The sequence below is a fragment of the Diachasma alloeum genome, unplaced genomic scaffold, assembly GCF_001412515.2.
Source record: "Diachasma alloeum isolate Michigan unplaced genomic scaffold, Dall2.0 Dall_scaffold_00288, whole genome shotgun sequence".
In the NCBI taxonomy this organism is placed as follows: domain Eukaryota; kingdom Metazoa; phylum Arthropoda; class Insecta; order Hymenoptera; family Braconidae; genus Diachasma; species Diachasma alloeum.
In genome coordinates, this window is record NW_021680427.1 from 143,900 (window position 1) to 157,862 (window position 13,963).

At 35.3% G+C, this 13,963-nt stretch overlaps 1 protein-coding gene across 8 annotated transcripts; it reads left to right on the top strand.

The window, feature by feature from the left end:
- Positions 1–424: 424 nt before the first annotated feature.
- On the top strand, positions 425–13,710 carry LOC107038788 (plasminogen activator inhibitor 1 RNA-binding protein). Of its 8 annotated transcripts, none has more exons than XM_015258056.1 (7): positions 425–816; positions 4,523–4,682; positions 7,102–7,317; positions 7,435–7,446; positions 7,555–7,638; positions 9,773–10,316; positions 12,215–13,710. In XM_015258056.1, the coding sequence occupies exons 1-7, from the start codon at positions 555–557 to the stop codon at positions 12,329–12,331; spliced, it is 1,395 nt and encodes a 464-aa protein (XP_015113542.1). In that variant the 5' UTR covers positions 425–554; the 3' UTR covers positions 12,332–13,710. The 8 variants fall into 8 exon arrangements, with proteins under 8 accessions (XP_015113542.1, XP_015113546.1, XP_015113545.1 ...); XM_015258060.1 differs by having other exon boundaries at positions 9,773–10,301; XM_015258059.1 differs by having other exon boundaries at positions 7,567–7,638.
- The last annotated feature ends 253 nt before the right edge of the window (positions 13,711–13,963 follow it).

Genomic DNA, 13,963 nt, shown 5'->3' on the forward strand with positions numbered 1-13,963 from the left:
GTCGAGAGGGGGAGACCGTCCACTTGCCGACGCGCCTTAACCGGATTCACCACCAATAATCTCATTATTTACAATAAAAATCCCCGAAATGCCATCGAAAACCCCAAATCCATCGACAAATAAACCCAGTAAAATCGAATTAACTCGGAGACAACGAGGGAAAATTAAGCGAGAAGCGAATGAAATTCGTAATTCCCGCAGTGGTTGATGGATACGCGCCTTTACTGGCGCTGGAGAAATAGTTTATTTACGAGAGAATTAAGAATAGATTAACAAAAAGCCCATCGCCCGAGCGATTTGAATATTTTTCCGAAGCGATTGCACACGTTCCGCGCATTAATAATTTAGGGAATGGTAAAAATGGTGGGGGTGTGGGTCGCTGGGTGCAAGACAATGTTGGCACGGTCCCTCCCCAGAGCGGCGGCAGACCTCGTGGTAGTCGATTCCACGACAACGGCCATATTGGAAATATTGAATGTCTCTGTTACACAAGGGCTCAAAAGTAGCCGTGAAATTTTCTCAAAATCCTCGTAGTAAAGAGGATATCATCAGCCATGGAGAACTCATACAGTATCACTGTAACTAATAAATTTTCCCTGGCACTTGACGAGGACGAGGATCCACTGGAATTGCTTAAAGTGAGGGAGCAGGAGAAGGAGGCAAAGAAGAAGGAAAAGTTGTCGGAGAAGGAGAATAAGAGCAAGCAACCGGAGCCCACTAAGCCTGCCGGTGTTAAGCCACCTAAACCTAGGGTTATCAAGGACAATCAGGAGCATCAGAAGGTCCAGAAGCCCCAGGAGAACAAGAAGGAACAGGGTGAGTTTTTTGGGGGGGGATTGCTATTTGTGGGACTTATGCCCGCCGCCTCGTGCTCGCTATTATGGCCGCCATGCTCGGGTCAATCTGCACCTCGTGCTCGGGCAGCATTACATTTCTGTTGAGGGACCATTCAGATTGATTATCAGGCGATTTTAGCTTGGAAAGGGAATCGTTGACAACAATTTTTGGAGGTGATTTACGCATTTTTGGGAATTTGGATTGGAACTTTTCGTTCTGGAACTCAAGGGGGAATATTTATTCTGTTCATTAAACTGAAAAATCTGAGGAAAAATGATGAAAAATTGTGATGAGTATTGGTATTTATGGTAATGCAGATTTGAGCCCTCGAAAATTATGATTGATGTGTAAATTCCGTAAACGTGTACGAAAATCTAGGGACTCGAAGAGTGAAAAGGTCTATTGGCGCGTTTTCGGGACTTGGGGGTCATTTTAGTGGAGATGAACGTGGGGTGGGCTTTTTTTGTCGAGGGGATTTGGTGACGAGGGAGGTTTGGAGGCTTCGTAATCCTCTGGAGGTCTTGCATTCCTTGTCCTTATATGGAGTGCAGAGTGGGAGATATAGTATAGCTATATATATCATATCTCCCTCATTTTTGTTGGTTTTTTTTACAGAAATGAGGAATTGAGCGGTTTTTTGAGATGGTTGGGGGTTCGGGGGGGTTTTTCGGTGGGGGATTACACGATCTGGGATTAAAATGCCACATGGTTACCATGTGCTTCGAGTCGAGTGGGCAAGCCATACGAATACAGCATGGATGCAGCATTTTTTTAATGAAGGACCTATTGCGTGCGAAGTCCCTTCGTTGCTGGAAACTTTTGATTTTTCCGTTAATGTTTTGTTTGAAGAATTTGTTATCTCCGTTTTTTATTGTAATCGTGGATTTTAGGGGTATTGTGGGGAATTTTACTTCACTTTCAACGTGTGATGCTGAAGAATTGAAACTTTTACTTTAACTTTACTAACTTTAGTTTTTTTAATCTATTGATGAGAATAGATTGAGCAGTAATTATCTGAATTTTTAATATCGTCAGTCATTTTCATCGTTGTAGGAATCAGTAAATTGGAATTTAATGGGATATCCAAGAAAATAAATGATTCTTTAGTGACAAAATACACGAAAATTTGGTATCGACTGGCCGTTTTCTCGACAAAATGGTGTGTAAACACTGAAAAGGCCCTTTATTTTTGGAAAAATTTTATTTTTGCTATAATACTTTGTCTATAGGAATTGTAATTTTCACTTTGCTATTGTAATTATGAATTTTATTGGAGCATGACGGGATGAATTTTACTTCATTTTCAACTTGTGATTCAAAAGAATTGAGGTTTTCGACAGAAGGTCGCTCATTTTTCGAATTTTTGAACAAATTTCGAAGTGAGACTTATTTTAATTTCACTAGCTTTAATTTTCTTAATCTATGGATAAGAATAGATTGAGGAGTAATTATCTGAATTTTTACCATCTTCAGTTAGTTTCATCGTCGTATGACTCAGTAAATTGAAATTTAATGAGATGTCCAAGAAAATAAACCGAAAATGTACCAAAAGGTATACGGTAATGGAGAAAATCCTTACGGATTTTCACTTTTTTCAGCAGCATATTAATTCCTAATGCTTCTTCCTGCTTTTGAAAAATTCGAACTCTTCCAGAGGTGTTCCCTCGCGGCCAACCATCCTTCTAGTGACCATACGCTCAGCGCTGCTTAGCTTCCCAAGGTTAAGCCGGCTTACCATCGCCGTGCGCTGGTCCCGTAGGGCACAATAAAATTTATCCGTGATAATAACTCAGTACACTGAGAGAAAAACGACAAAGTTCTCAAACAAGTTTTACTTGTGCCAAGAAAATAGTTTTTTGAAAATTATCAAAAAAATATTTTTTTGTACCAAACATGCAGGTTCGCCGGAATGAAAAATTTTTGTCGCAAAAATATATTTAGTAGTTAACAAAAATTGCATTCTCTAGACACGCAAGAAGTGTCATTTCTAGCACTACTCCTTCGTTATTCGATACTCCCATACGTATTTTGCTCCCGAAAAATCTTTGTTTTATGGCTGTCTGATAATCACGGACAAGAAATGAACCCTTGAATGAAACAATAATAATGATATGATAGCAATCTTGTAATTTAAGAATAAAATATTTGTTGATATATTTTCCTCTATATGAGATATTTTCATCCTGAAAAGGCACCGTCTGGTGTGAATTATCCACTTCTTGAGCCAAATATTTCGTTGCTTTCGAAAGCAGAACAATTATTCATGTGTGAGACTTTCAAATTCGAACCAAACAAATTTTTTTTTTGAAATTTTCAACTAGCGATTTTGTTGGCCCAAACAAGACTTGTTTGACAACGTGTTTGTTTCTCTCTCATTGTAGTGAAGTGGTCAATCGGTTTAAGTCGACTTACGGCCCGGGTGTACTATCTTTCGAATGTTATCTGGATTTTTTTTTATCTTTCGTAATCCAAAATTGTCAATTGAGTAGTAGAAATTCCCAACAATTATGATAGAATGATAAAAAAAAAATAGAAAAAATTCTGAACTTTTTCAAAGTGTTTTTAATTGAGATTCAGAATGAGTTGAAAAAAGTGGAAATTACAAATATCTGATTCGCTGTGGCAAATTATCTATTAGCTGTCATTTTCCATGGTGGATAACAAAACACTAACTCCTCATGGGAAGTGACAGCTAGGTATGGGAAAAGATTTACGAAATCAGTCTTCCCCCTGCATGATATTGGGTGACAGGCCGCCATTTGTCGCCGTAAATCAGATAAATTTTTCAATTTCTTGTTATTCAACTTATTCTAAATATAAATTAAAAATGCTCTTTAAAAAAATTAAGAATTTCTTCTACTTTTTTAAAATTATTCATTCATAATTTTTCAAAACTTCTGTATGATGCAGGACTCAATTGACAATTTCAGATGAGGAAAGATGAAAAAAAAACATCGAGATAACGTTCGAAAGAGAGTACACCCGGGCCTTAAGTCCCATGTGAGTTTTTGTTGAATAACTCGGAATTTAAGAAAGACAGCAAAATTTTTGTAAAATGTTTTTCGATAGCCTTCACTTGTCTTTACAAAAAAGATTTCTGGGAAAATTTTGCTAACTCCTTTTGAATTTGAGATATTCATCGAGACCTGGCGCTAGAATGGAATTGACTTAAACCATTTGACCACTTCACTACTAAATTAGTACACAGTGTTGATTAAAAACTGCTCGGAAGATTAATTAAAATGACTTGAGTAATTCGGAGTAAAACGTTACATCTTTGTGCACACCTGGTAACAAAAATATTATGAAGGTTTTCTCACGCAGACTCGAGACCTGTCCCTACGTAGAACCTAATGAGTTACCCACATGAAGGAAAAGGCGCTCAATTCAACAGAATTCAACATGTATATCGTGTAATGAAAAAGTACGGGTTACAATTCCTGAAAACAAAGTCTCGATAGAAAACATCAAAAATAAAAAGCGCCTCAAAAAATAAAGAGACTCCATTATGTCCATTAGGTAGTTGTCTCAGAAAAAGGCTGTATCGGTGTTGAAGTGTGTCGTGGGCAATATCTCGGCTATGGGGGAGACGACAAAAATACGTGTGTCGTGTTACTTGCGATGATAAAGGCATGAGGAGCAATGGAAGTAAAAATATCATGGGTTTTTTCTGTTTTTCGAATAGTGGAGAAGAAGCCCTCGCAGCCGCGATCCAGTGGCAACGATCGCAACGTCAAGTTCTCCGGAGAATCGCGGGAAGAGTACAACAACAGGCGCAATCGTGAGGATGGCGACAGACCTCCCCGTGGTCACGGTGGTGATATGAGAAGAGGACCTCCTTCTGGGTAATTTTTTTTATATTTTTGGTTTTGAGTGTTGAAGTAGTTTGAATATAACTTGAGTTTTGAAGATTGAAATTTGATATATCAATCAATCAATTAATTAATTAATTAATCAATAGTTTATTGCATTTTCCGAATGCAATTAATCATAATACAAGGGGTTATAACTTTACGTAATAAAATGCTTAGTTATGAAGTATAGATCTGAGATAAATTCTAAATGAAAGTTAATATTGTAAAGAATGGGTAAATTTAACAAATGAATAATAATTTATTAAAGATTTGGGTTGAAATAAATACAAAAAAAATATAAAAAGAAATGACACGTCCGAGGAATAGGAATCAAGAGAAACGAATAATGAGGAAGAAAGAAACGATCGTACGTGAAGGTGGTTGTGAGGGAGGAAAAGGGCTAATGCGCAACCATGTGAATGGAAATGTTATGGTTGAGAGTGTGTTCAATCGGTAGCCCAGTATTACTGATAATAATTAATATAGAAGTGCAAAAATAACGTAGTCTTATGAGAAAATGAACTTTAATCTCGAAAAATCAGAAAAAGTAAATGAAAATTGTATGCCCAAATATGAAAATTATTGTTAGTGTCAGGCTTTTCTAATAAATAATTTATACCACCCTTGCCAAACGAGAGACCATTCTTTAGAAAAATAATTGAAGAAAGAATTTGATGGATTTATTTCTCACATTCATTAAAGTTGAAGTAGCATAAACATAACTTGAATTTCGAAGATTAAAATTGGAAATTAATTCCAAACGAAAGTTCATATGAATCCAAAAATTCTTGTCGAGTTTGTTCTCAATCGGTAGTCGGGTATTATTAATAATAATAATTAATGCAGCAATGAAAAAATAACCCAGAGTCTTATGAGAAAATGAACTTTAATCTCGAAAAATCAGAAAAAGTAAACGAAAATTCCATACCCAATATGAAAATCATTGTTAGTATCAGGCTTTTCTAATAAATAATTTATACCACCCTTGCCAAACGAGAGATCATTGTTTGGAAAAATTATTGGTGATGAATGATTTTTTGTGGGTTTTTTTTAGTTTATTTTTCCTCTTTACACTTAACGACCCAACTGGAATTTATTCATACTACTTTAGGGGTGACTTCGTGGAAATTTATCGGTGGGGGATGCTGAAGTTGTTGTTGCATCTTTGGTTCTGGTATTTTTATGAGCTTTGGGAATCACCTTTTGTGAGACGAAAATAGTTTATTGCGTGTTTAAAAGGCTTTCCCAAGAGTTTTTTTATAATACTGGTGAATTATCGGATCGATCGGCCGAGCTGCTGTTACCCAATCATCGAGGCACATGTATTCAATAAATTCGAGACGATTACTTGGGAAAGTCAATGGGTTTACGTAAATTGCTCATAATGAAGCTTTTATTCGGGCTTCAATTCGTTTTTCATTTGCTTTTTTGTTCACATCAAATAAATATTTCAAAAAATATGAACTAATGTTTTCTTGAACGACATAAAGATTTTAGTTACAAAGGAAATCATGGTTTGGATGAAATAAATCTTTTATTTTTTTCCACTAAGTGATTTATTTGAAATTACTGGATTATTCATTCCATAGAATTAAAAAATTTTCATTGTAATGAATGAGAAGAGAAGTTTTGGACTTGTCTTTTATCTATATTTAATAGTCAAAAACGAAAGTGAAAGAATAGTTTCCACGTCTTTTAAAATCTGAAATATTTATGGGCGATGATAACATTCGTTTTTCATTCTAAGAGATACAGCGAAAATATAGACAAATGTTTTCTCAGAGCTCAATTATTATTTTCTTCAGCTCCAGTATTTTTTTTTTTACTGCGCAGTTCTTAAATTTAGGTTGCTATCAGAGCATCTCCGCACTTGATATTCAAGAGATGGTCTTTGAGATTGAGAAACGGTCGAAACATTTTTATTCCACATTCCAGTAGTACATATTTACATTACATATATACTGTCATGAAATACAAGTTTTGTAAAACTTAAAAATCTATTTCTCACCTCACTGGTTCGTCTTGAGTCAAGATTTTTGACAACGATTAAGGCAATTAAGATTAGGTCAATATGTCAAGAGACATTAGAATTTCTGAAATAAAAAGTCTGGACATTTTCCCCTGAAATCAGTTGTTACCGAGATTATTGAACAATCAATCAAAATTGTTGATTTTTGTTTTTCTACTCTTCATTTGATTAGTGAGAATATCCAAGAACTTTCAGCTCTTCGTTGAAATTATCTTTAACATTTGTAGTTAAATCAGGGCTTCCATTTAAGCTTTATTTAACTCTAGAGTACCAATCATTTTAGAATCATAACTGGGCTGGGTGCAACAGGCCCATAAAAAATCCTCACAATATAATAAATTAGTTAATCGAAGGTTATAATTTTTTTCCTCCTCCTTATAGCGAAGGCCGAGACAATCGAGAATTCCGCAATCGTGAGTCCGGCGATGGTCCACGCGGCGAATTTGGCGATCGTCGTGGTCCCCGCAGCGGCGGCCCACGCGGAGCTGGCAGTGGTGGCCCACGTGGTGGCAGCCGAGGCGGCCCACGAGGTGCACGTTCCGGTTTCGATAGCCGAGGAAAACGTGAATTCGATCGTCAATCAGGCTCTGACAAAACGTAGGTTCACTATCCCCTCCATCGAGTAGTTATCGTTAGCAAAATAATAACAAATTAACATTAATTTAGAAATAGTACTAATTAACAAATTTATTCCTTTGTGCCTATGTTTGCAAGCAGGCAAACAAGGTAAGAGTCTTTCGGCTCTTCTGCATGATTTATATGTTTCGTCTATTTTTGTGATCAGTCGTTGTCTTAAAGAGGGTAATATCTTTCGTGTATTGTTAATGATAACAGGCATAATTACAGCGGGGTGAAACCAGTTGACAAGAAAGATGGCGCTGGCAGCCACAACTGGGGAACCCACAATGATGAAATTGAGTAAGTATTTTTTTTTTGTTTCATTCGTCACTGAAATTTTGGATGAATTGACATTTTCATTCTTTGGCATTGGACACGACTACTTAAAGGTTTATTGGAGTAAATTTATCAATGATTAATTTTTAAAAATTCATTTTAATAACAGTTTTATTATTCATACATTCAAACATTGAATTATTTTTTTTTATTTGCGAGAGAAAACCACAAACAATTCAAGGAAATGATTTGAAGTAATGAGAATAAAAATCAATCTGCATTTTTTTGGAGACTGAAAATGGTTTGTTCCACTGTTTAAGATATTTGTCGAGTGTCTCATCAATATTATCTACAGATATTCCAAATATTCTTAACGGGAATTGAGCAATTTTGAAGGAAAAGTATCAAAATAAAATAGATTCATGGTTTTGCTTACCTCTCAAATTATTCTGACGTAGTAGGTACAATCTGAGTTTTAAAATAATCTCTCATGAAACTCATTCTTCATTATACGTTCAGGTATTGTAAAAAAGACCTCTGTTTGTCTAGAAAAGTGCTAAAGCAAGTGGAAAATTGCTTTTATAACAGCATAGTGAATAATATTTACTATAACATATATTATATTTTTGCTAATAAATTAACAATTTGCTTCCGAATGGAATTTCTATGACGATGTATTTTAAATTAAATTCAACAATTCATTGAATCCAATATTACCCCAACGTGAAATTTTTTTATTTTTCTTTAGGATTGGGGAGAATTACAATTGGATTCATTTCAACAATTATTTTTTCAGTTATAGTTGTATAACAATCAGTCAAATACACACATAGATACATCTGGACATGATCTTAAAAAAAAGCATATTCGAACTCGTGAGGCAAAATTAGTTACCCTGACAATGCCTCCATTCAGAACCGAAAACTAAAAATTTTAATGGCTGTAAAATCGACGTTTTGATTCAGATGTGAATTATGCAAAAAAACAGGAGGAAACAAAAAAAAGGCAAGGGTTTCTTAAGCCCTTCAATTTTACCAAAAATACTTTCGAAATTATGAGGATCATTAACTCATTTGAAATGGAATACTTCACATCTCCACAAAAAAAAATGTAACAATTCCAATTATTTATCATTTTGTCCACAATATGAAATTTTATGCGTTACAAGTCACTTTATGGCTAGCACTGTCGTATTCAAATAAGTCGAGAAAAATAAGTAAAGTAAGTGTACCTATGCCCGTCTTTGTCCCAACGCTCGTTCAGATCCTGCCAGCCATGACATTTCAATCATCTTGATAGTCCCAAGAGTCTATTAAGAGTGAAGTACGATTGGAGTTATTATTTTAGTCAATAAGAAAAGTTATAGACACCAATGCAGAGTGATTTATTGAATAATAAGAGAGAAAAATCACGTTCACATCAACTCGTGCTACGACAGAGTTAATTCTTAAGCCACAAGTTAAAAAACTCGCAATTTTAAAACGTTGATATCTCGGTTACAATAGTAAAATGGAATTAAACATCCCTTGACTAAGGTTTCGAATAGTTGAAAATTTAATAATGCCAATTAAAAGAATAGGTAGAATGAAAATGGCATTGATCCTACGCTCGTTTTGCACCCAACTGTCAACTGGTAACGGACTAAACGGATGAAACAATCATTTAAAAGGTTGGACTGTCCAATGGAAATATAATTTTGTGCATCGAGATATTTTTTAATGTTGTTTTATCACAAAATAGGATACTCACGATGTAATTAGTTCGAATATAACCTTTCCATATCACTCAAATCACGAGACGAGGATAGGGACATGTGTCAAACGAGCATGGGGACAAATGAACGAGCGTAGGGACATGGGACTTTTCACATCCATGGACGATTATTTATTACAAACTAGTAATTATCATAATTAATATAAATAAATTTCAATTCTGAAGGTTTTACCCCCTGATATGTAATTTAAATCATCGCATCTTCACGCTCATTTCGATAGAAATATTGGACTAATGATGTGTTCACCTTAGCTAGACGAGCGTAGGGTCATTTACCTTAAATCAGTAGATTGAATATCTCCATAAATTGATGAATGAATTCATTCCCAAGGACAATTCGTTGATTCACATTAATTAACATATATTATTTTCATAATTGTCCCAGGGAAAGCCTCAACAACGATCACCAGGACTGGAACACTGACAAACCCGACGCTGAAAACCCCAACATCTCCTCCGAACTGAAAGACGGTGAGACACCAGCAGCTGACGCCTCCGCCGAGGAGAAGCCAGCTGAGGAAGAGGCCAAGGAATTGACATTTGACGAATGGAAGGCTCTCCGTGGTGCACGTGCCAAGCCAACTTACAATCTACGTAAGGCTGGTGAGGGTGAGGACTTGACTCGTTGGAAGAAGATGTACGCTCTCGAGAAGAAGAAGGAGGGCGCCGAGGAGGAGGACGAGGAGGAGGAGGATTATGATGCTGCTGTGGAGTACCCACAGCGTGTTGGCAGACAGAAACGCGTTTATGATATTGAGATACAGTTTACTGATTCACGACGTGGAGGAAGTGGTCGTGGGGGACGCGGAGGACGTGGACAACGTGGGGATCGTCAGAATGGACGTGGCTTCGGTGGCAATCGCGGTGGCCCTCCTAGGGAGGGTGGCCCAGCTGCTGAGCCACGTGCTCCTGTCGTAAGTGTCTCTGTGGTAAATGAAACAATTTTTTCCGTTTTTTTATGCAGTTGAATTTTAATGAGTCAATTTTTCAATTTTTGTTTGGGGTCATGTAGAAATAGAAGTTTCTAGGAGAAAATTATTGATTTTAAGGGGAGACGGAACCCCTTTGTCTACATCACATCTTAGAATTGTGTTTTCTCCTACAATTATTAATTTTTATCTATGAAATTACTTTATCGACTCGATTATCGCATTGTTGAGTCAATGAAGTAGTTTAATGAATGAAAAATAATAATCGCAGGAGAAAACACAATTCTAAAGATTCATATAAACGCAGGGGTTCCGTTCCCCCTTAAGAAACCTGTGTTTGTGCCATGAGTTGTCCTGACAATACAAAACTAGTTACTTGGTTTCAGAAGAGAAATCTTTTAAATTCAGTATCAAAAAGCTCAGTTCAAGTATGTAAAATTCTTGATTTCTTAAATTGAAAACATTTTAAAGTGGTAAGACTCTGAAATAATTGAACATTAAGTGAATTAAAGTGTCAGGTGACTACTTTTAAAAACAAAGTATTTATAAATTACGCTGAGATAGAATTCTTAATTTCAAAAATATTTTAGAAGATACTCGAAATTTGAGTAGATCAATTCTAGAACAGGAAAAATCATCAATTCAAGGATAAAAATAATCTCCAATAGTTCAAGTACAATTATTCTAGATTTGAGTAAAAATAATTGAGAATGAGAACTTTTTTCAGTCTATTTAGGAAAAGCGAACTTTTTACTTATTTTTAGGATGTTTTGCTCGATAGACTTTATATTTTATACGATTTTTACTGGAGAGTAGAAACTTTTCTCATTGTGGAGGGGGGGAACTTGAGATCGACCTAGTCAAATTTAACGTTTTTTTCTTTACATTTCGGTGGTGAATTTGGTAAACTAGGATAAGTGCATTTTTCCGGAAATGCATTTTTTTTGTTAAATTGCTTCCCAACAAATTGTTGAAGCGATTTGGTGAAAAAAATCATTTCGAAAAAAAAAATGCACTTATCCTAGTTGACCAATTCACGACAGATTTTAAAGGTATTTTTTGAAGCTTCAAAATGAGACTTGATTCATCTGAATCGAATCATTTGATTGTGAGGTATTGGTGATTTAAAAAGGTTGATTTAATTGATAACAAATAAATAAATGATTCAATTTTCGGAAAATATTGCAAAAACGGAGAACCGCAACTAAATTTTCTTGAAGACTTTTTTTGTTTTTTTCCTAGAGAAAAATGAGAGCAACAGCTCTTCTTTCAAAGTAGCATAAACATAACTTGGATTTTGAAGTTTGAAATCTGAAATAAATTCTAAACGAACATAAATATGAAGAAAAAAAATCTGTTTAGTACTATTAATAAGAATTCAGTAGCGAAGTGGTAAAACGGTTTAAGTAGATTTAGCCTTTAGCTGAGTTTTCGAGGAATATCTTCAAATTTAAAGACGATAACAAAATTTCTATAAAAACCTTTCTTCAAGAGCGGATTGAGAGCTACTAGAAAGGTCATAACAAAAATATTCTCCCTTAAATTCCCAGATATTTATTGAAGACTGGCCAATAATCAAAATCTACTTGGACCGTTTTATGGTTTCGCTAATGAATTGATCTGCAAGTGCAAAAATACCACAGAGTCTTCTGACAAAATGAACTTCCCGAGGTTGGGGAGAAGATTAAAACCTAGAAAAAATTTCTACAATAAAAAAAATGAAAATCCCATGCCCAATATGAAAATTATCGTCAGTGTCAAACGTTTAGTAGTAAAATACTACTTTAAACAATTTGAGGAATTGACTCGTTCTGTTCTCTTCTGTTTTATCTCATTTTCCACTCTACTCCATCCAACTTAATTTCTAATATTTCCTATTCTCGATTTTATCGTTTTAGGAGCCTCCAGCAGCTGCAATCAAGGTCGCTGGCCCCGTGGTGGAGCAAAGATCTCCACGTGGACGTCAGAACGCCCCCAAGGTTGACGACGAGCACGACTTTCCCTCCCTGGGTTAAGATCTCATCTCTATCTAAGCAACACACTTCCTTCAATCCCCATGGAAGAAGCGAAAGAAAAATTAATTAGAAAAAAAACAACAGCAAAACAAATTACTCCCAACCATATTTTACCATGAGCCATCGTAACAACACAATCATCGACATTTTTGAAAAAAAGTAAAATAACAAAAACCATCGTAATCACTATCTTTACTCGTACTCCTTGCTATTTTAAACCTACAGTTGCCAACAAGTCGCGTATGACACAGACATTCATTGATGCATAATACACGACATAACACTTAATCCATACACATAACTGTATACGTACTTGACATTTAAAAAAACCCAGATGTACGAAAACAGAAAAAAAATATTAAAACTACTGAGCCAGGGCAGCATATTACGAATACCAGAGAAACGAGAGACACGATAGGTAGAGTGAGAGTCTAATGACGACAGGAAAAACCAAGTAAACATATTTACTACGAAAGACAAAGAAAAATTCATGCTGGTATAACGTTATTTGTTTGTAGACCCACCCACAGGTAGTTGTCTACAATAACGAAAAAGACAAGCAGGTGAAAAAAAATTGGAGTGAACGAGGAACGTGCGAACGTGAGATAGAGCCAGAGTGTATGTGAAAAAAAAAACGATGAATGCAATTATTCTTTTTGTTCCTTTTAACGAAAACTTTTTTCCCTTCTTGTTTCAACTTTGGTATGAGGAACTAATGGTCAAGCACACAAGAGATTTTTTTTAATGGATAAAAGAAAATGTCTCTCACAGTTTTTCGGAGGAATAGTGTTTGGAAAAAGGAAAAAGACGTTTATTGTAGTGTGTTGTGATTGATTGCTGCTTTCTTTTTTCAAAATAATTCCAATCTTAACAGCACAACTGAAAGCAAATGACGGAGTAAAAGAGATAATTTTTACAATAAAATGGAACAGATGAGAAAAACGCAATAATGAACTTTTTTTTTACTTTTTTTGTCAATTTTTAATCTGTTGATGTCGATACAAGGGCCTATTATTGAAATGCTAATGATTGGATGGGAATTACAATCGAGTACGCTTGTAAAATACATCTGTAGACGATGATGAATTTTTTGAAACACCTCGTTTGATTCTCTTTTTTTTATATTGTGTAAAAAAATGTAAACCCAGTGGTGTTTGGAAGCCTTCCTCTGCGCTGTTAAAAAAAAAAGTGACAAAAATGATTATCGGTAGGACGATGAATTCCTGCCGTGCGTAAAAACTTAAGGAACTTGATTAAATAAAAAAGAATGTATTTCTATATAAGAAACAAAAATTGGATATTTCGAATTATGGATTATCTGGATAGACTAAGTTTGGCTTATATAGAAATATATAGCGATGAGTTTTTCTTTTGAGGAATTAGTTGTTCATGAATGTTTCTTTTCCCCTATGAATATTACCATGATCATAGGAACCTTCTCCTTTCCTCGTTGAAAATTTGGAGAAATTACCAGACTGCAGAGTTGACCGGTGAGTTCTCTGTCTTGGTAGAAAATTTAGGTAAATCAAGGAGATGGAAAAGTGACGAATTATTGATAGTCCAGGACTGCCGAACCACCAACGATTTCCCGTTTGTTGTATATTGAAGACTAAAGAATTCCCCTGCAGCAAA

What these genes read in the sequence shown, in the direction of transcription:
- LOC107038788 (XM_015258056.1), top strand. Translation starts at nt 555, where the DNA reads ATGGAGAACTCATACAGTATCACTGTAACTAATAAATTTTCCCTGGCA. An exon ending in ACCCACAATGATGAAATTGA is followed by an intron (nt 7,639 to 9,772) that starts GTAAGTATTTTT and finishes TAATTGTCCCAG; the next exon opens with GGAAAGCCTCAACAACGATC. An exon ending in CTGTCGTAAGTGTCTCTGTG is followed by an intron (nt 10,317 to 12,214) that starts GTAAATGAAACA and finishes TTATCGTTTTAG; the next exon opens with GAGCCTCCAGCAGCTGCAAT.